General features: G+C 42.5%; 1 protein-coding gene across 1 annotated transcript in view; it reads right to left on the minus strand.

Annotated features, from left to right (window-relative positions):
• Positions 1 to 1,015: 1,015 nt before the first annotated feature.
• Positions 1,016 to 20,331, minus strand: part of itpk1b (inositol-tetrakisphosphate 1-kinase b) — a 32,713-nt gene continuing 13,397 nt past the window's right edge. Inside the window, exons 4-11 of the mRNA XM_030785888.1 lie at positions 15,794 to 15,919; positions 12,998 to 13,115; positions 6,936 to 7,034; positions 6,405 to 6,445; positions 5,399 to 5,564; positions 3,711 to 3,778; positions 3,360 to 3,522; positions 1,016 to 2,834 (exon numbers count right to left, since the gene is read on the minus strand). Of these exons, the coding sequence (XP_030641748.1) occupies positions 2,485 to 2,834; positions 3,360 to 3,522; positions 3,711 to 3,778; positions 5,399 to 5,564; positions 6,405 to 6,445; positions 6,936 to 7,034; positions 12,998 to 13,115; positions 15,794 to 15,919 (1,131 nt within the window). The 3' untranslated portion in view covers positions 1,016 to 2,484. The remainder of the gene's footprint in view (positions 2,835 to 3,359; positions 3,523 to 3,710; positions 3,779 to 5,398; positions 5,565 to 6,404; positions 6,446 to 6,935; positions 7,035 to 12,997; positions 13,116 to 15,793; positions 15,920 to 20,331) is intronic.

Consider the following 20,331-nt stretch of genomic DNA (forward strand, 5'->3'; position numbering starts at 1 on the left):
AGATATTAAAGATACCCACACCATTCTTAAACATGAACCAGGTAAATCAAATAAAATATACGTTAATCTGTGGAAACTAATTTGTGGCTTCTTTGATCCTCCGAATATCTGAATACAGTTTAAGGTCTTTTTTAACCTTAAAAAACTGATGTATGTAAAAAAACAGGACTTAACAAAAATCAACAAAATAAAATGCTTGGCTAGAAATGGTCCCACTAGCAAAAACAAGCGTACCAGAATGAACTCAATTCACCCTGTTTTCGCGTGAACTTGACGGCTGTCTTGCCCTGAACGTGGTCTGTGGGTGTTTGCATTTTGACATCCATGTTCTCCTTCTTCATGCAGTCTAATTCCTTATTATATACTTCAGTAAATTTACTGAAATTTATGCCCATCCCTAGAAACAGAAGCCCTGGAGGTACATGTTTAAACTGCACCAAAACCTTTCCAGACCATTACATGACATCACACCATACCTCAGAGGACATCAACATTCCCTCCTAAAACCATTCTCATAAACCATTCCATTAAAAAAATTCTCTCACATACAGACTACACAGCAAACTCATCAGTGTTGATTTTATTCAGAGACAATTCAGTCAAATCTGATAGTCAACAAGGTCTCACACTGGTGAGAGCAGGGCTAGATATACTCTGCCAGAGTTAATTCAATGCTGGGACGTTTACTGCGTACAGAGCATATTTAAGGTAAGGCAGCATTTGAATCAATTTGAAAACAGGGTGGACTATCTCTTTAAATGCATTTCTGAATTCACACATAAATTCACAGTTGACAAACTCATGCTTGTCTTCTGACCTACATCCAACAGAAACGTTTTGGACGGTACTCAAGACAGAAAATGGAGACCACTTCGCCCTCAGGACTTTTTTCAGTTCCACAGGGATGAAACTGTCAAAAAAAAAAAAAAAGCTACACACAACTTCCCACAAAACACAAACAACAAACACAACAAACAATTTCATTGAAATCACCGAAAGCACATGGGTTCACTATTCATATGGTTTATTTTATAAAATAAATTTTACTCATATTTATCAAGGGTATGTATAAAATATACGGGTATGGTAAACAGCATTCACAAAGTCATAATGTTAAACGAGATTTTATCATCTCAAGTGTTAGAATTCTGCAACACATACACACAGAGGGAATGTAATGATAATGTTCTGAGGCACCATTCTATAAATGGACACCACCGCTGTGCTTGTCTCTAGATTCTCCTCATCTTCTTTCATAACACCAAGAAAAACATTAATGACACTTGACATATAGTTGGAATTCACCAGGAATTTCACTTTCAAGTCAACAGACTTTTAATGCCACATTGTTGCACTGGTACAGGTAGGGAACAACAAAACTCACACCTGAAGGTTATGTGTAAAAGCATGGAAAGAATGTTTAATGAACGTCTTCCTGTACAAGTTTTCTGTCAGGTGTCACGTAACGTTTATGGAAGCATTATGAGAGGTTATCCCGAACACGAGGTTAAGGGTTGAGCGAGATTAAAATCAATCTCTCTTTGTGTTGGTCATCAGGAAGTTCATGTGGTGGAAAAAAAGTGTGTGCCTCAACCAGGACAAAGCACAGAGAAGAGTGGCACATTCTGTCATAGGGTTTTTTTTTTCTGTTTCCATTGTTCTCACAGCTGACAGGCTGGTTGCTTGTTTTTGTTTTTTGTTTGTTTTAAGCTGTAAAAGAGGGGTTGGTTAAGGACAGCGCATCCCGAGCCTGCTTCCGGAAGCCCACGGCTCGGCACACTTTGGGTCTCTCCCTGCCCTAACACACGTGATTTAAGAGAATCGGATTAGTTGGAACAGGTTAGGTGAAGATGGTGAGTTATGGCAGAGAGGCATCCAAAATGAGCAGCGGTGTGGACCTCTAGGAGCTAGGGGCTGGGAAACATTAGGTTAGGAGACTTCGTATATTGATCAGTACAACATTAAGTCTACACTTGTTACAGAGCACAAAACACATCTATATGTGTTCAAAAAGATTCAGGGTTTGATTTCTATGTAAATGCTTGGGGTGTCAATGTTAACACCATCCTCCAGTCTTAAGCAAGGAACATTTTTTTTCCCACCCCATCTTTCAACATAAAAATCAAAACTGTCTAGTGGGTTCAGTTCTCCAAAGTCACTTTCTACTGTGATTTTGAATAAAAAATATATTTTAAAAACAAACAAACAAAAAAACATACGAGGACAAAACAGCTAATGTGTTCAGTTCCAAAACATTCACATTAAGAATCGTGAGTCATTTGATGCAGAAAACAATACAAAGGCAAAGGAAAGGGAAACCAACAACCCATTATCAATATCATCAATATAGTACAAAGGTTTTTATTTCTGATTACAGATATATTATTATATCATAGTTACTGTTAGTCATCATTATTTATTTCACCATCTTCTTCAGGGAAAAGTGGTGTTGGGGGTGGAGTAGGAGGTGGAGGCAGGAGGCAGTCATTGTGAAGAGGCTTTTGTGGCTATCGTGGACACGCAGTGCTGCTGGAAGTTAGGGGACATGGCTGTGTTACAGCCCAGTCTCTGACAGGAACCTTTCAACCCTCCGTCCCCCTCCACGATCCAGGGGCTGCTGTCGGATTCCTTCCCGAGTACGCCACAGCCTTCATGGGAAGGGGTGCAAGCTCGGTCCCCCGATGGAGGAGTCGGTAGTTTTCCAGAAGGAGGTTGTACCGCCCCAATCCCGTGTCCTGAGGGGGCGGGCGGGGTATCGGAGGGTGAGCGGCCCTGGAGGAGGCTGGTAATGTGATTGAGGAGGTCGTTGAAGAATTCTGGAACACCTTCGTATCCTGGCAACAAGAGCAGAGGAGAACTGATGTCATTTCTATAAAATCTTTTTAAATACACAGCTCTTAAAAATACAACTTGACATAAAAAATGTGTTAAAAGTTACGTAAATAACGTTTAGATTGTCATGTTCATTGACTCTCTATTATGTCTGTTCATCTAAGTGGTGCCTTTGTCTCGAATTTGTTTTGAACTCATAAAAGACGACTACCGAAGACTGCAGTTACCATACCAACGCTTCAGAAGGACACAGAGCAGAATCCTAATTTTGTTGGCTCAGAGCAGAGACACTCAAACACAAATGTTCAGGCCACGTGTCAGTAAATAAAAATAAAAATCATTTCAGCAGACAAGAGAACGTTTTACAGGTTGGCCTGGAGGACCGGAACATTTAGGAACAGACACATCTCAAAGGCAGATCAGTCTAATCCAAAGAAAGGGAATTGAAACCATTTATGTGCCAGTGTAATGTGGCAACAGTGTCTTTTTGGAGGGAGATTTTCGTAGATTCAGTCCGAGGCATTCACCTGGGAATGCATTGATGTCAATCACGGCGTGCTGACCGGTTTGGTTGTTTATAATGACATCAATGCCAAACAGAGAAACGCCCAGCTCCTGCCGCAGGGCCCGTGACAGCTCCCTGATGACATCATCACTGGGCGGCTGGGACACACCTTCCACATTCTCCCTCTGTATAAAGAAAAAAGTAATTTAAAGTTTACTAGATATGAAACTCAAATATTTCTAACTGGGATAAAACGTATAGAGAGTTAAAAGAACACAGAATTCTTGCTCGAATGCTTAAGATTTCTTTTAAACATATGATAAAAAGATATTTGAGGACCTTGTTTTAAGACAAGCACAGCATGATGACTTACAGAGGTAAGATCTGAAGATGACTCTGGCTTAGACACATTGTGACTGTTGAAAAAAATGGCTTTTCGGTCTGTAAAAAAAACCCCAAACAAACAAAGAAAAACATTGAGATATACTATATACAGTAAGATATACAGAAAAATAGATTCAAGTCAAGTCTTTACTTTTTGCTGTAACCAATATGACATGTAATAGTACAAAAATAATAAAATAATTAAAATGGTGTGATCATCTAAATGAACCACTAGGCTGCAGTAGAGGCTGACAGTTGCCAGCAAACTGCAAACTTCCAATGGTTTCTGTGCCTAATGCAGTGTGTGTGTGTGTGTGTGTGTGTGTGTGTGTGCAGGGACTTTTACAGAAAGCCGCTCCAAACGACATGAACACTCCTTGCACACTCAGGGAAATGAGAGTTTTCAAAAGTAACACCAAATAAGACTTTGGTGGCATCAAAACATCTCAAACTATAACGTTTCATTTTACCTCCGTAAGAGCAACAGAATCTTTCTTTATTTTCTGAGACGGCATAGGTAGCACTCGCTGCATGTGTTAAATGGACATGTTAAAATGTAGGTAAACAACAGAATACGTGTGTGGTTAGAGTATAGCCTCTGTTTAGTGCTACTGAAGCGTGTCCAGTGAGCAGGCTCTCTCATACAGCGCCTGGGGGAGGAATTCCTCTGGGTATCAAAGTGCAGGTCAACTCCACCACTGGCAGCAAAGTGTCACCTTTAAACAAACAAAACCCAACTGATAGTTCTTTGTCTACGTAACAGTAAAGCCAGACACTTCTCCTCATGAATCATTAACCTTCCTCTCTCTCTCTTCTTTCTTTTCTGTTTGTCCATCTTTCCTTCTTATATCCTACAGAACATAATGATGGCTTCAATACGTTGCTCACAAGAGCATCTCTTACTCTAAGCAGAAGGTACACAATGGATAGGACTGTGTGCATGTGTGGCCACATGTGTGTGAGAGAGTGCGCACAAATTGCAGGGATCAATTCACATGGAGAGAGAGAGAGAGAGAGAGAGAGAGAGAGAGAGAGAGAGAGAGGGAGAGAGATCTAAAATGTCTTTACTGCCTTTGCTGCTTTCCCTGTAATATGACAGAGCCAGGGCTGAGGGAGCTGGTGTGAGTGTGTGTGTGTGTTTATTTACATTTCATACCGAGTCCGAAATGCATGACACCGTGGTAACCCTTTGTAATTTGCCTAAGCCAAAAAGGACGATCTTGTTGTATCTGGAGCTGATTTGCATGGGAGAATATACGGTAGTACATGCAAATGAACCGTTGTCCATTCCACGGCAAAACGCCAAACCAGATGAGGAGACTACTCGTGGCTAACACCCAGCTGACCAGCTTGGCGCAGCTAGACTGACAGATCTGTCATTTGTCTTAGCACAGAACCAGAGGGCAAAACCACATCCTCGGGGAATCTCTGACAGCCACAAAACCTCTCTCTTCTCAGTCCACTGACAGACTAAGCAAAAAGGAGACAGGCGACCCAGATTACAACTGGGCAGTTACAACAGAGCATGGATTGATTTGGTCTGGGATCATGGCTTTGGGCTTTGACATCTTAGTCAGATGAGAATACAAACAGCAGTTAAAACGGTTCCTGAAACCAAGACGGCGCTGGGCATTGCTAATCTGTTTCAGTGTTAAAGAGCAGGTAATGCATACTCACCAGCTGGTCCAGTGGGAAAGTTTTTAAGGGAGGGTCTCTCCACCACAGTGTAGGACTCGCCTACAACAAACACCTTATATAACACAGCGTTGTGGTTAATGAAGCTCTGAATTACACAGGGCGGTTTCACACCCTTCAGGTCCTCAGCACTAAAGATGATCGCCATCTATGGAGGGCAGAGGAACCAGAGAGAGCGAGAGAGACACAGCAAGAGAGAGAGAGAGACACAGCAAGAGAGAGAGAGAGAGAGAGAGAGAGAGAGAGAGAGAGAGAGACACACACACACACAGTGAGAGAGAGAGAGAGAGACACAGCAAGAGAGAGAGAGAGACACACACACACACAGCGAGAGAGAGAGAGAGAGAGAGACACAGCAAGAGAGAGAGAGAGACACACACACACACACAGTGAGAGAGAGAGAGAGAGAGAGAGAGAGAGAGAGACACACACACACACAGCGAGAGAGAGAGAGAGAGAGAGACACAGCAAGAGAGAGAGAGACACACACACACACACAGTGAGAGAGAGAGAGAGAGAGACACAGCAAGAGAGAGAGAGAGAGAGAGAGACAGCAAGAGAGAGAGAGAGACACACACACACACAGTGAGAGAGAGAGAGAGAGAGAGAGAGACAGCAAGAGAGAGAGAGAGACACACACACACACAGTGAGAGAGAGAGAGAGAGAGAGAGACAGCAAGAGAGAGAGAGAGAAAAACAGAGCAAGCAAGAGAGAAAGAGAAAGAGACAGAGAAAGAGAAAGGGGGGGGTGGTAAGATAGTATTATTTAGAGTGATAGTGGGTGACACTAAGTTTAAAAACATAGCAGAGGAAAGCAGCTGACTCTGAAAAACTTGCTTGACCTTTCTGACTGGCTGTGTCTGTTTGTTCTGCTCTGTGAGGAAGAAGTATCTGTGTATGTCAGTGTCAGTGCGTATTTGTGTTCATCAGTGTAAACTCTGCCACGGTAAACACAATGTCAGCGTAATGTATGACATAACAGTCTTACCTCATGAGAATTGGTTCCATGTGCTACTCGCGTTTTACAAACTGTGAAATGACAAGGAAAGAAAAAAAAACAAAAAGCCAAAAACAAATGAGACATAAAACAGGACAGCAAATAAAAAAAAAAAAAGAGACAAGTTTAAATTGGTTGTGGGGAAACCACAGTTCCTCTTGACTGCTTACAATCTGAACACTAGAAAAAAAAAACACAAGTCACAAGAGAAGTAAAGAGAAGTAAATAAAATACCAATTAAAGAAAAGGGCCTCATTTTTTTTTACACCAAATTTGTCAGTCCTCAGATTACCAGAGGACTGAATGAACGGGCCGTGACTGGGGTGTCTGTATTAACACACACAGTGACAGTCCAGATCTGCCGTTCTTTTGACTATGAGCCACTTCAGACTAACCCTACACAGACGAGGACTGTGACATGAAAAACCTTAGTTAATACTACTTAGAGAACTCCTTAAATAGTTGATGTCATATTTTGGAAAACAAAAGGGCCCAGAGGTGCTGTCGTAGTGTCAGACTTACTGAAGGGGAATGCCAGCCCATGCTGCTTGATCTGTTCCAACATGTCTGGCCCAAATTCACTGTTCAACACCATGAACGGAGGGGAGCAGATCCTCTCATCTACACACACAGAGCAAGACAGCATAGTAGGATGAGGTGCGAGAGAGAGAGAGAGAGAGAAAGAAAGAAAGAAAAAGGAAGAAAGAAAGAAAGACACATTAGGAATTCATCAGGTGTAACTGGTGGTGAGACAAGTCCATCGAAGACTTTTCTTTCCAAACAGTCTGTCTTTTTTGTCTCCTCTTCATGGGGCGTCTATGACTCTTTTTCTTCTCTTGCTAAAAGGAAAGATAACATTCAACCCTGACATGGCCAACTCAGTGTCATACTCATCAAAACACGTCATTAGGGGTGCAGTGATTTGACCTGTGTGTTCAAGGTTTGTTTGAAAACAGGCTCAATGTACTGGACATCACTCACATGAAGAGATAACGAGGGAGAGATGAAAGAATCAGAGTCTTTGAATGAGTGTCCGCAAAAAACACTCAGTGCATGATATCACCTTGAGAGTCGCTAAACAGACCAGTTTTGTGCTTGGACACACTCAAACACACTGCACACATTCATTAAATTCCCTCATCTGTAAACACTGCATACACACAGCTGTACAAACACACATACACACACACACACACACACACACACACACACACACACACAGACAGAGAGAGAGAGATAGAGAGAGAAAGAGAGAGAGAGAGAGAGAGAGAGAGAGAGAGAGCAAGAGAGAGAGAGAGAAAGAAAGAAAGAAAGAAAGAAAGAAAGAAAGAAAGAGTGAGTGAGTGAGTGAGTGTCTGCTGTTTAAGCCATCAACAATGACTGCATGACCTGGGTCACAAGCTGAGTTTAGGAAACTGTTCCAGTATCTGGCATGGTTCTCTTTAAAGAGAAGAATCTGGAGGATTTGGCAGCTAACATTGGTTAAAGTGTGATGTGTGCTTTTAAGAAGATGGCTCTGGAGGATTTGGCAGCTAACGTCGGTTAAAGCGTTGTGTGTGTTTTTGGAGGCCAGATGGCAACACTGTTCTTATTATCTCAGTAGATAAGACAAAAACCTTAAGAGCTGTCGATTCTTCACCACAGGAAACAAACACATGGCCAAAGCCTCCACACGCTGCTGACAAACACCCCATGATATTATCGCTAAACTTCTTCTTTTTTCCCCCCTGTTCTTCCCTCTTCATCACAACCGTTTCATTAAAGCATCAAATGAACTATGGATTTACTCAACACAGTAAAGGACATGTCAACAGTATTTTTAGTTAAACCGAGTTCGAAGCCTGCGTATTAAGGCATATCACTGCACAGAGAGGGTCTCCCTCTCAAGCTGCTAGGAATCGTTGTCTAAAATTGCATATGAAACAAGTTCACCAATGATCCATTGCCAGTCAAATAAGACATTGAACATGGCTCTTTAGCAGCCTGGAGACTTCCACTGAAAACGTCAGAGCTGCCAGGCAATGGCTCTAAATGTCCAACCCGCTCCTCACTCAGATGGAGAATGAACAGGCATTTTATTCAACGCAGCGAACAGTTTTTTACACCGTCTCTGAAATCTGCTGACACAGGAGGTGACAAGTGATTGGAGGAAAACGGAAGCTAGCCTGTTACCCCAGTCGAGCGTGAGCTGGCAATTTGCTTCCTGTTTTGTCGAGTGTGTTTCTCTGCTGGCGTGCGATCAGTATTGTGGCTCCTTTAATACCCTTGTAGGGTTTTGAGTAAGAAAAACGCTGTGTTTTTTCTTATCAGAGAAAACCTGTACACCTAGGAGAATGGGCTCTGAGTGTTTTTCTGGTTTTTATTTAAGAGGAAAGACTTTCGGAAGTCTTTTTTATACTAGCCAGTCCTAAAAAGGAACGCTGATAAAATTCTTTGGTATGAGGGTTAAATAACCATTTCACCGTGTCATTGACGGAGGCTTTGAGCTTCAAGTCACTGCGTCTGACAGAGTATCTCTAGCGACTTGCTGAACGAGAGCGTATAGTAACATTCAGAGAATATAAGAAACTTGTGCTGTGTAAGATAAAATCTGCTGTCACGGTGGTCGGGAGGGAAAAAATAAATCTATGCATTAAACATGATGAAACATTGGACCGGTTAGACTTGCAATTCTCCTCGTACAGGGAGCACCTGAGAGACTCGCTTTCAAGACAATCAATTTTCTATTACTGAGCCAATTTCCAAATTCACTTACTCATTCTAAAGTGGGGTTTGCGTAAGCTGTGTGGAATGGTGCCTCTGAGCACTCTGTGACCTCTATAAGTCTTTGGAATTTGGTTGAAAGCAGTGGTGATCAGTGATGATACAGCTGGTTGGGTGATCAGGCATGCAGGCCTCAGAAGGGAGGTCAAAAGGCCTGTGTGTCGCTGGAGAATGTAGACAGTACAGGTTTTGATCCTCTGGGGACAAAGATAAATATATAGACAGAGAGGCAGACATATGATGAGGGTATGAGAGACAGAAAGAGAGCTGGACAAAATGGTCCCACTTGACGTCACTGAAAAGGACGAAGATGCTTCAGGCCAACATGACTGGACTGCCTGAGTCCTATGGAACCAGCCTGGCTCAGAAGGGGGGGGGGGGGGGGGGGGGGGGGGGGGGGGGGGTGTTGTTTGATGGACAGCAAAAACAGACAATGCGAATTCTAATCATTTTTAGAGAGCCTTCCGTGATTGTTGGGATGCCAAGTGTCTTACGGAGGAGTATATTTTATTGTTTGGCAGGTTACCCTGAATAAATAAAGGTTTAGTTGAGAAGATAAGAAGTTTGGCATCCTAAGGCAAGGTGATGTTTGTTTGGGTAAAAAGCTCTGTATTGGTTCTAGCTCCTCGTGGCTTTGAGCTCCTAAGAGTCCGGGATCAATTTCCGGTTCTGTCTAAACACTCTCGGTGTACTTGCAGGCTGAGTGGAGCCAACAGAGACGTTAATGTGACGTTTATGGAATGTTTATGGGAGGTTTGGGAGGTGCAGCTCATAAGGAATGCACAGAATCTCTGAAACCCAGGCTGATAAAAATCTCCTTCTAGTGGATTTTCTAAGAGCCAAAAGACAAAAAGTTCATTTATTTGTTGACCCGAGCAGACGAACTTAAAGGACGTACCAGAAGTAATGAGAACATAAGCTCCAGGTTACAGTGAAACCTAGTGCATCGCTATGAACCCAATGACCACAGTAGTTTGACTGTACAATAAACTAAAACGCAAACTTACATGCATTATTCATACCACCCAAAGCTCAGTGCATTATACAAAGCTTCTGTGTATGTTTCTCTTCCTAATCTCCAAGCTTTTGTTTATGTGTGCAATGACCTTTTACTGGTTGTGGATGAAGACTTTTAAGTAGAGTCCTTGATTTGTAATAAGCAGCCATGGCTTGTACAAACTTGAGACCATTACTGAATCCAATTAAACAAACTGTCAGGACGGTGCCAGTGAGACAGATTCCTGGATCTGCCGTCTCATTAAGCAGGAATGGGGCTGAAATGGTGTAGGAGGTGACAACATTAGCAGTGCGGGGTTAGAAAGAGATACCTCGCCTTTTAAAGCCTGACACTCACTGCAGTCTGCACAAACTACTGGAGGACTGGGACGTGAATTAGATAAACAAAAAGAGGGACAGATTTCAAAACCTTCAGTTACTCAGAGGCCCTGTTCTGTTTCCAGGAAAAGGGCTAGGAGACAGAGGAAGATGATGTTTAGGTAAGGCACTGTTAGCCGATCATGAGTCATATGGACAGGACAGAAGCCCATTTTTTTTTCATTTTTTTAAAAATAACAGTGGTCTGTCACTTCTTTTCCCCTTAGCATTTCTCTTCAGCCAGATCCAAAATGAAAAGTTCAGGTTTTAAGTATTCAAATATAAACGACTGTTACTCGGGTCACCTGTTTACCCTGCTCTTGATCCTCCTCCATTTTGGTTTCGCAGTCGCACATGGAAATGCAGACAACTAAAGGCATACAGTGAGAAAGAGAGGAAGGTACACTCTTCAAGAGCCTTGATATTGCTTTCGAGAGTCGGCGAGCCAACTTTGGAGCTCTAAAAACATGCTGCCTCTGTTTCTACGCAGTACTGTTTGGTCAAACGGCCACGCAATCTCCCACAAGTCCAATCCACAGTTTTTTATGAGACCAACTAAAAGGGATCTAAGTGCTCTTGTCTTGAGGTCTACAGTATATCAGTTTGAAAGAATGCATTTCTTCCAACCAGTCTTGCAACATATTTCACACCGCAGCCGTTGCTGTATTTCTCCTGACCGAGTGGAAACCAGACGGGGCCCTGGTTTATGAGCGGAACCTGGGAGGATGCACGGTTCCTGTATGGTGTCTCTGGTGAACAGAGCTGCTGATTAAGAGGCTGGGCGGAGGGCCGAGTTAGAGAGAGAGAGAGACAGAGAGAGAGAGAGAGTGAGAGACAGAGAGAGAGAGAGAGAGAGTGAGAGACAGAGACAGAGAGAGAGATAGAGACAGTCGGGGCATACAGATGGTTAGGTTACATAACAATCTGGCACGTCTCTTCTATTAGAAAGGACACGACAAAGACTCGACATGACCAATATAGAGGGAAATTCAAGGAAACATATGCATATGCACACACAGACACACCCCCACACAGGGATAATATTATTGGTGTGAGCAATCTGCAAACATCAGATGTAACAAAGGTAGAGTGTTTGAGCTCAAGCTAAGCAGACCGTATTGACTATCATTCCTGTAAGCCATTTATGAGACACTGTTTAACGAGCACTCACAGTGACATGAATGTGAAACATCGTTCTTACATTGCAGCCCTGCTAAACTGTGAATGAACCTTCAGTGTGTAGTGGTTGTTTCACTGAACTTGTCAGAAGTTGGTATATGCATTTTTATTTTGGGTCTTCAGGTAGCACTAGTGAGGGATCTCAGATTTAAGTCCATTTTCAATCAGATACTTTTCAACGTTGTATTTAGTCTATCGACGTAAAAACTGAGGTGAATGTTGTATTAGCAAGTTCTGATTTTCTGAGGGGCAGCCCCACCCTTCCTCCCAAGAATCAACAAATACACAAGGCAGCTAAACACAGGTGAGTGACTCGAGGGAGGGAAGGAGTAATCAATGAGGTTCGTGAGATGCTTTGCATTTAAAAAGGTGTGATTTCCAAACAAGGCAAGAAAAAAAAAAAAGCCCCACTTAAATCTCTGTCAATTTCTGAATCAGAGGCACTTATTCAGTTCTATAGTCTCATGTCTGTGTGTGAACTGCCAGAGGAACTTATTCAGTTCTATAGTCTCATGTCTGTGTGTGAACTGCCAGAGGAACTTATTCAGTTCTATAGTCTCATGTCTGTGTGTGAACTGCCAGAGGAACTTATTCAGTTCTATAGTCTCATGTCTGTGTGTGAACTGCTGGCTGTTTTGCCCGAGACAAGAAAAGGTATCAGAGATCTCAGGCGAGCGGGGTTGTGCTATGAGTCACGACAAATACCGTCCGGTCAGTCACGGTCACGTGACCAAAACCCTCAGGGCCACACACGTACGCAATAAGCCAGAGAGTGTTCAGTGAAAAGCATGCCCACGCCAGTCAGTAGAACAATAACACAGGCAAAGAGGGAGGTGACTCAGGTTCAGCTGGAATTTAAGAAACACAAGGTATTAACAGGAAGCTGTTGCTGGGCTAGCTTAGTTGGCTTTTATTTATTTATTTATTTTTTTAGGCGCAAAAAACATCCGTTTAGGGAGCATTTTAGTTACATTAACATCCTTTTGCTGAAACCCAGTTTAGTCACGGAACGTCAGACCAGGGGGTTACATCAACCATATGTTTCACAAGGTTGCAAATAGTTGCTTGGCGACAAAGTGATTTACTTCTGCATCTTTCTGATTCTCATTAGGAAGAAAGACCAAAGACCAAAGGTTATACTATTTCTCCTCCTCCTCCTCATCTTTTTTTTTTTAAACCTTTAAATATTGCTATACGTTGCTGTTTGTGCGTCCTATAGGTGGCGCTATGCAGGCTTTTGCAGAGGACTTTAAAGGGTAGTACAGTACCTTGCATGCAGTCCTCTATTCTGTGGATCAGCTGGTAGGACTTGAAGCGATCCAATAGAGTTCTGATGGCAGGGAGTGGGTCCAGCACTATGGTCTCTGGATGAGCATCGATGTAGTCCTGCAAGGTTTCGACGCCGTAATCAGTCACAGTTAAGAACACAAGGCTGTGGCAGTGAACTTATGGTGCATTTGGTTGGCCACTTATGCTTTAATGCACATTGACAACTAAACACATGTAATGAAACATGTAAACCGACACATGGGTGTAATGTAATTGTCACATGGAAAACACATACGCTAAGATATGGAATGGGTTTTTATTGTTAAACATCTACTGCCTTAAAAACATACACAAGTTACTGTTTATTTAACAGGCTATGCAACACCTGTAACCTCCTCATCCCATTGGGCGTTCACTTTGGCAAAGCGCGCACAAGCTCATTTATGTTTGGCGTTTCTTACTTTTCCCACTGTGCCAAAAAAGTGCCAAACTCTCACTTCAGAATTGAAGGAAGTGCTGAGCTGAGAGTCCTGCAAAGTCTCACACCCTTTTCTCAACAATGACCAATGTATCACTATTAAAACAAGGGAAATCCTACAGTATGCATGATTGTATTCTATCAGCTCCTTTATGAAAGTGTATTGAGAGACAGTCCAAACACGTCATGGAGACATGTTGCTATCTGAAAAAAAACCTCACGTCCGCCCTCGTCGTCTAAATCGAGACTGATAGGGATACGCTACATCCAGTGCTGTGGAGTCGGAGTCGTGGAGTCGGAAGCAATTATTGGGTTACTGGAGTTGGTACCAACTAAACGTACCATATATGCCCAAGTACAAGTCAGTTTGGTGTATAAATCGACCCCAAAAATTAGACGTGCAATATAGGTTTGGGCCTGTATTTGCTGGATAAGTCGACCCCCAAAATAATGTTCAACTTTTGGGCCTAGGCTAGGCCTGTGGACTCGTACGCTTATGATTTGGGACTAGGCTAGGCAGCAGGAATCAATAAATAGTTCTGTTTCATATAAAATTATAAATGTTGTTTTACTTACTGTACCCTGTTATACGATAAGATGCTCCTGATTTTCTTTCATAACATTTTTGTAGTTTACTTCTTTAATATCCTTTTACTTTATAACCTTCTGATAAAAACATATCGTCTTTTTTAAAACTTTTTATATTTTATGTTTAATATTACTCAATGTCTGTAACTTGTCTAATAAATAATGCAAACGGCATAGCCATAGCCTTTAAACCCAAACTTTAATAGGTTAGGGTGCTGAAAAGTAGCCTGATGATGCACGTTGGCAGTGATGAAATACCCTGTATGTTGTGTGCTTTCAGTCAATATAGGAAATATAATTAGTCTACAAACAGAGGAGTCGGAGTCGGTGGTACCATAAATTGAGCAGTCGCAGTCAGAGTCGAAGGTTTTGTATACTGACTCCATCGACCTGGCTACATCACAGCATCCTAACCTCAAATATGTGCAAACACACCAACAGTGCAGCTCCCAAGCTTGTCTGTGTTACATCACACTGACTGAACTGTGCCAGCCTATCGGCTCTGCGTGAGATTGTTTACATTATATAACCACTCCCTCCCTCCCTCCCTCCCTCCCTCTCATTTCTCTTTATCTGTCCCTGTCTTTTCTTTGTCTCTCCATATCTACATTCTCCTCTCCTGGTCCTTACATGCCTTCTCATGTCCCGCAGATCTCCTCTCTGACACCTTTATGGCCATCAGTGTTTAGTTTCATTTTCTCCTCTCTGACACCTTTATGGCCATCAGTGTTTAGTTTCATTTTCTCCTCTCTGTCTGTCACATTCACGCTCCCTGCTATTGAGTTTAATTTTCTTCTCTCCTTCGGTCATCTCTTTTCATTTTTTTCATTGGCTACAGGTCTTCATCTATGTGTCTTGCCTTTCACCCGTTAATCTCTTGACCCTGACTGTTCGATTTTTTGCTCTATACTCTTTTCTACAGTGCTGATGTACACAGATGTTTGACATTTATAGCAGATATGTCAACACCCGCTGTTCTAAACAAACAGAAATTTCCTTAAAAGTCGTTTAATACCCTTCTCTCTCACACACAAAGACACACACACACACACACACATTTCTGTCAGTCACAGCAGCGCCCATCTGTGGGGCAGGCACATCTTGCCAGCTCAGATCAAACGGTGAAAGCGGTTACGTAAAGCCTACATGCTGTCATCAAAAAACAACCAAACTAATCTTATTGCTTTGGTTCAGAATAGCTCATGTTTCAGTGTTTGGGTCACTGCTCTCTGAATCCACTCAAAAATAGATCTGAAAGTAGATTTCTGAATCTCTTTCACAGAGCTGTGTGTGAATGCTGTGTTGCTTCTCATTGTTCTTACTATAACATATAAACCATTCACCAGAGCTCCAAACCAATGTCTGATGTCACGAGAGCTTTACAGAAGTGAGATGTTGAAGACATTTTGTTACTGTTAGGAACTAAGACTAGGTTTCTAAACCTCCACTGCTGTAGTCTGAGGGATGCATTGTCTCATGCACAAGGAACACAAGGAACTAAGCAATGATGACAAGCAGCCAGAAAATCCAGGTAGTTCACAACTATAAAACCGTTTATGTAGAACACAACTAGATATTTCTGTTTTCTTTTATAGGACTAGCCAGACAAAATCTGCTGACCCCCTTTACCACAGAAACCATGCAACCAGTGTCACATTCTGCATGCTACATGTGAAACTGTATGTAACTATATGTTATGGTACTCAGTGAACCATAGCCAGGGAGTCACCTGTACACGCTGGACCAGCAGCAAGGCCTGGGTGTCGTTCTGGTCTGCCTCCAGGATCAGGTCTGTTAGCTTGTGAATGATGACGTCTAGTGGACCCTGGCCTTCCAAGGGCTGGCTCAGGTCAAGCTGAGGACAAGAAAAAAGGTAAGAGGTCAGCTGGTTGCTAGGTAATAGAATCATGCTGACAAGTCGAAAAAAAAAAGAAAAAAAAAACAAAAAACAAAAATACAACAACACTGCATCTGTTATGTCAGCTGGTGCTGTGAGAAACAATGACAGCAGGGCATTGACTTTACAGCATTCAGCAGAGGAACTATACAACACTCCATTCAGCAATGCAAAGTGTACTCACAACTCTACCACTGCATGTGTTTCACACTGTAATCTCTGCAGCATTTTAGAACGACATTAGACGCGTAAAGGAGATGGACAGAGACAGAGACGGACAGAGAGGGAGTGACACTGGCTAGCACACACCCGTTAACACACTGTCAGGGTAGTGACTGACTATCACATCATAGTTCATAGACAGAGTCTGAGTATGTCCTATAAACACTGAGGAGATTTACTGGGGACTGAAGACCCAGACACGGCCTGTTGAGAGGTCAAAAGCATCCTGAGTCACTTTAAAGCATCTGGTGGGAGCTTTGGTCTGAGGCTGCTCTAGGAAACTGGGTAAGAGTGTGGCTTTCCAACTAGAGCAGTGAACCAGCACGAGGCAAGAAAATGGCACTAGGCTTTTTTTTTTTCCCCCGTGCTGATCCAAAAACTTACCAAATTATGTTCCCAAAACCACGGTATGTAATGAACAGTGAGCTTTGTGTACCACTGGTCTCCTAATTTGGACTGGTAGACCTGAGCTCTGACAGAGTGGTGGGAAAAAGAGCAGGAGAGAACAGAGCTCCAGGCTGTTCATTAGTTTTATTTGAGAGTGCCCTTGTGCTGTAGCTGAAGCATGTCCCCAGTCCTTGTGCATAAATGTAAGTATAGCGTGACTGTCTCCAGCAGATCTGTATGTGTAGAGTCAGGGGCGCTTGGCAAATAAGAAGGGGAAGGAGGAAAGTGAAGTAAAATGTGTGAAGAAACAATAAGAAGTGGCTAACCAGCAAGAGAGGCCACGAGAGGTAACAGGACAGCATGTGGTCAAGGAAAACAGGAAGGTTTGTAAGCTTACACACTCTCTCCTACACCGTCACTTATCTGAAGCTTTAACCATGAGCAAGTTTAGTTTCCTGTCCTCCAACAATAGGTGGAGTGAGTCAGACACTTAAGCACTATTCATTTCTGTGTGTGTGTGTGTGTGTGTTCGCGTGTGTGTGCATGTGTGTGTGTGTGAGAGCGAGAGAGAGAGTGGGAGATAGACAGAGAGATACAGACAGAATGAAGAGCATGAAGAAAAGAGGCAGTATTGATAAAATGATAAGGAGGCCTCGTTTAAGGATAAAAATGCAAAGCAAAGAAAAACAGGACTTAGACACACAGGCTCACAGTTAGCTATGGCCATTTCTCTCTGCTCCGTATCCAGGGTTACAGTCACTCAACTGCCAAAGAGGAAAGCATTTCTAAGACGTATGCATGATGTACAAAACACCCATTCCTGATATCAGAACAAACAGGTTGTCAAAGACAGTCAACAGGCACTGGAATGGAAACGAAAACTTCTTCATCTGCTTCAAATAATGAGAAACATTAGTGGTCACAAAGTGATGACTGATGTCAACTTATTTGTGTTTGACACACAATAAAACAAAGCTCCTGAACTGTCAGGTACAGAATGGGTCATACTCAATATCAGAGTGATTAAGAGTCAAAAACAGAAAGAAAAGTTATGGGTGATCCAAAGAGTACAACACTACATCTCTAATGACTGAGTGGTATCAATCAATAGTATTGCAGTTAGAAGAACCAGTGTGTTAAGACAACTGGTGAACCATTAATCCAAAGTTTACTTAGATGTTCAGTGACGTGTGACGGATTCCCTCTCTTTTTGAAATCCTTGCTGGTGATGTAACTCTGCCTTTTGACAGGTTCCTCTTTAAACACGGCTGATATTCACTTTTCAGCCACATGTTACGTTTGGTCACCCGAGTTTGTTATTCTGAGGTTGAGTGAAGGAGCAGCACTTGGTCTTTGCCCTCTGTGTAGTTCAATAACGTTAAAGGGAAAGTATGTGCTTTATAACATACGGCCTCGTTCTATCTGGGCGTCTGAAGCTCCGACGGATTTCTCTGAAAGCTGATCAGACTAACTCTGATTTAGCCTAGCATGTCGCTAGCATGATGGTAGATGTTTCAACGTTAAACTCTCATATAAATGATATTCTTTTTGCAAATGTTAAAGGAGTTGGAGGCATGATGAAGTATAATAAAAAAATACAACCATTTTTTAAACAGACCTGTATAAACTCACTGTCCCATGTCCATATACTTCATTCTCATTCATGAATAAGAACAGATCATAGATAGCCTACTGAATTCACACTCTCTTTAACACAGAGTCACGAGTTGTGTGTGTGTGTGTGTGTGTGTATGTGTGTGTGTGTGTGTGTGTGTGTGTGTAAGACAGCGTAGTGCAGGGTTTTAGTGACAGACCAGTGAAATTCAGAGTTAGCAGGAACCTAAATCTCCTGGTGATGAGGTGGTGACAGAGATTCTCAGTGTTTAGAGCTCCATAATCTTCTGCTTACACAACACAGAGGGTCGGGTCCACTGCTCGGCCATGTGGGTAATGTCACTGTGATAGTGAGGGATTCTGAATGCAAAGAGACCTGTTCTCTTCTACTCACAAGTTTCTCTGTCTTTCTTTTTTTTCCCCATGGATAAGATGTTCAGTAATAATGCTGAGTTATGGCTCTTTCTGAAGCTCTTTTCTATTGTACACTTCTGTGGAGAGTTAATACAGACTAACAAACTTTACAAAGACGCCTCACATAATCATTAGTGAAAGTTCCTATTGAAAATTCATCGTATAAAATGCTCGTTGCTCTCTCTCACAACTTTGACAAACATCAACAAACCCAACTCAAGTCAAGTCAACACTGAAGACTGCTACAAATAGCGTAACCAGTGACGATTTAGAGCTTAGACACTATGAAGTGATGGGTGGCCATGAAGAAAGTCAGCCAACACCACAAGCACTACACAGTTATGGTGTGAATGTGTGCATGCTGAAGTGCGAAGAATCATCACACATTCTAAGTCATCTATTTATATCAATTACAAATATGACATGCTCTTGTTCACAAGAAGGGCTACTCATTCTTTATACATCTCTGTACATCACAAGGCCAGACTACCTAAACAAAGAGGAGAAAACTCCCTTTCTGACGGAGAAGGGTTTTTTGCCCCCAAATCTATTGTAATCCTCCCAGTGAGATTTACGGGTATGCTGATTTTAGCAAAGAAGCACACTCAGTACCAAAACAACAGTCTGGTCAAGCCACTACATGGTCTCTATGGGCTAGTGGGCGTGCGTGTATCTGTGCTTGTGGATACATGATGAGTGATTTATTTATGATACAGTATGGTTCTGGAGACAGGGAAGGAAAGAGAACAGCAGTGTGTGTCTGTCTGTGCCCTCGAGCTGTGCGTGACAAGCACAGCTTTGTGTGTTTCTCTCTCTCGCTCTCTCTCTCTCTCTCTCCTTCTGTCCATGACAATGCCTAACATGGACAAGAATAGCTTCCCCACAGACCTTAAGCGTAATTATGGAGCAGTAATTTAGCCACCGTTCAACAACATGAGGAACTCATTTGCACCATGCTTTCTTTTTTTTTTTTCCTCCCTTCTTCTTCTTCTTCTTCTTCTTCTTCTTTCTCTTTCTCTTTGTGTTGCCTGCTGATGTGCTCATAACATTCCTTGCAATCCTCCTACTCACCATGACAAGTGACATTTTTACACATGGTTCAATTAACCCTTGGAATATACCACTCACTTAAAACTCAGCTTGTTGATTCCTTCAAATTCTTAAAGCTTCACAAAGATGAGGTGAAACCGGAGCCTATTTTGTGAATTCTCGCATCATTCCGCCAAGGATTATTCAAACATACGTGATATCTTTAGACTCTTAAGGAAATTTCTAGCCAACCGGAAAACAAAAACAATTCAGAGGATGGTCACACGGGGCACAAATACTGGTGTTTCCTCGTGTCAGTTACTCTACGAACACAGAAATCAGTCAGTCAGGAGCAACAGCGAGGGGGAAATGTTCAGCTCGCCGTTCTCTTTACTTTTCCCTCCATCGAGCTCAACGTCACATGTCACGCAGACATGGTGAGGGGAGAAATGACCAGCTACAAGGTCATGAGAAGTTCACTGACGAGCCTCAGAGCCATAAACAACACTTACTCCGCTCCTTGGTGACTCATTTGCCCTGCCCGCTTTTTTCAGAGATTTCTGAAAGAGTACATGGACGCAGAGTTGGCAGGGGAACAGAGGATGGAGAGATGCTGGCTGGCGTTCACTCCGTCATCGCCGTCTGAGACATTATCCAGCCATGAAAACTCAGCAGGGACTAGGACCACTGTCATGCTGGCCTAA

This window comes from Chanos chanos, chromosome 10 (assembly GCF_902362185.1).
Source record: "Chanos chanos chromosome 10, fChaCha1.1, whole genome shotgun sequence".
NCBI classification, from domain to species: domain Eukaryota; kingdom Metazoa; phylum Chordata; class Actinopteri; order Gonorynchiformes; family Chanidae; genus Chanos; species Chanos chanos.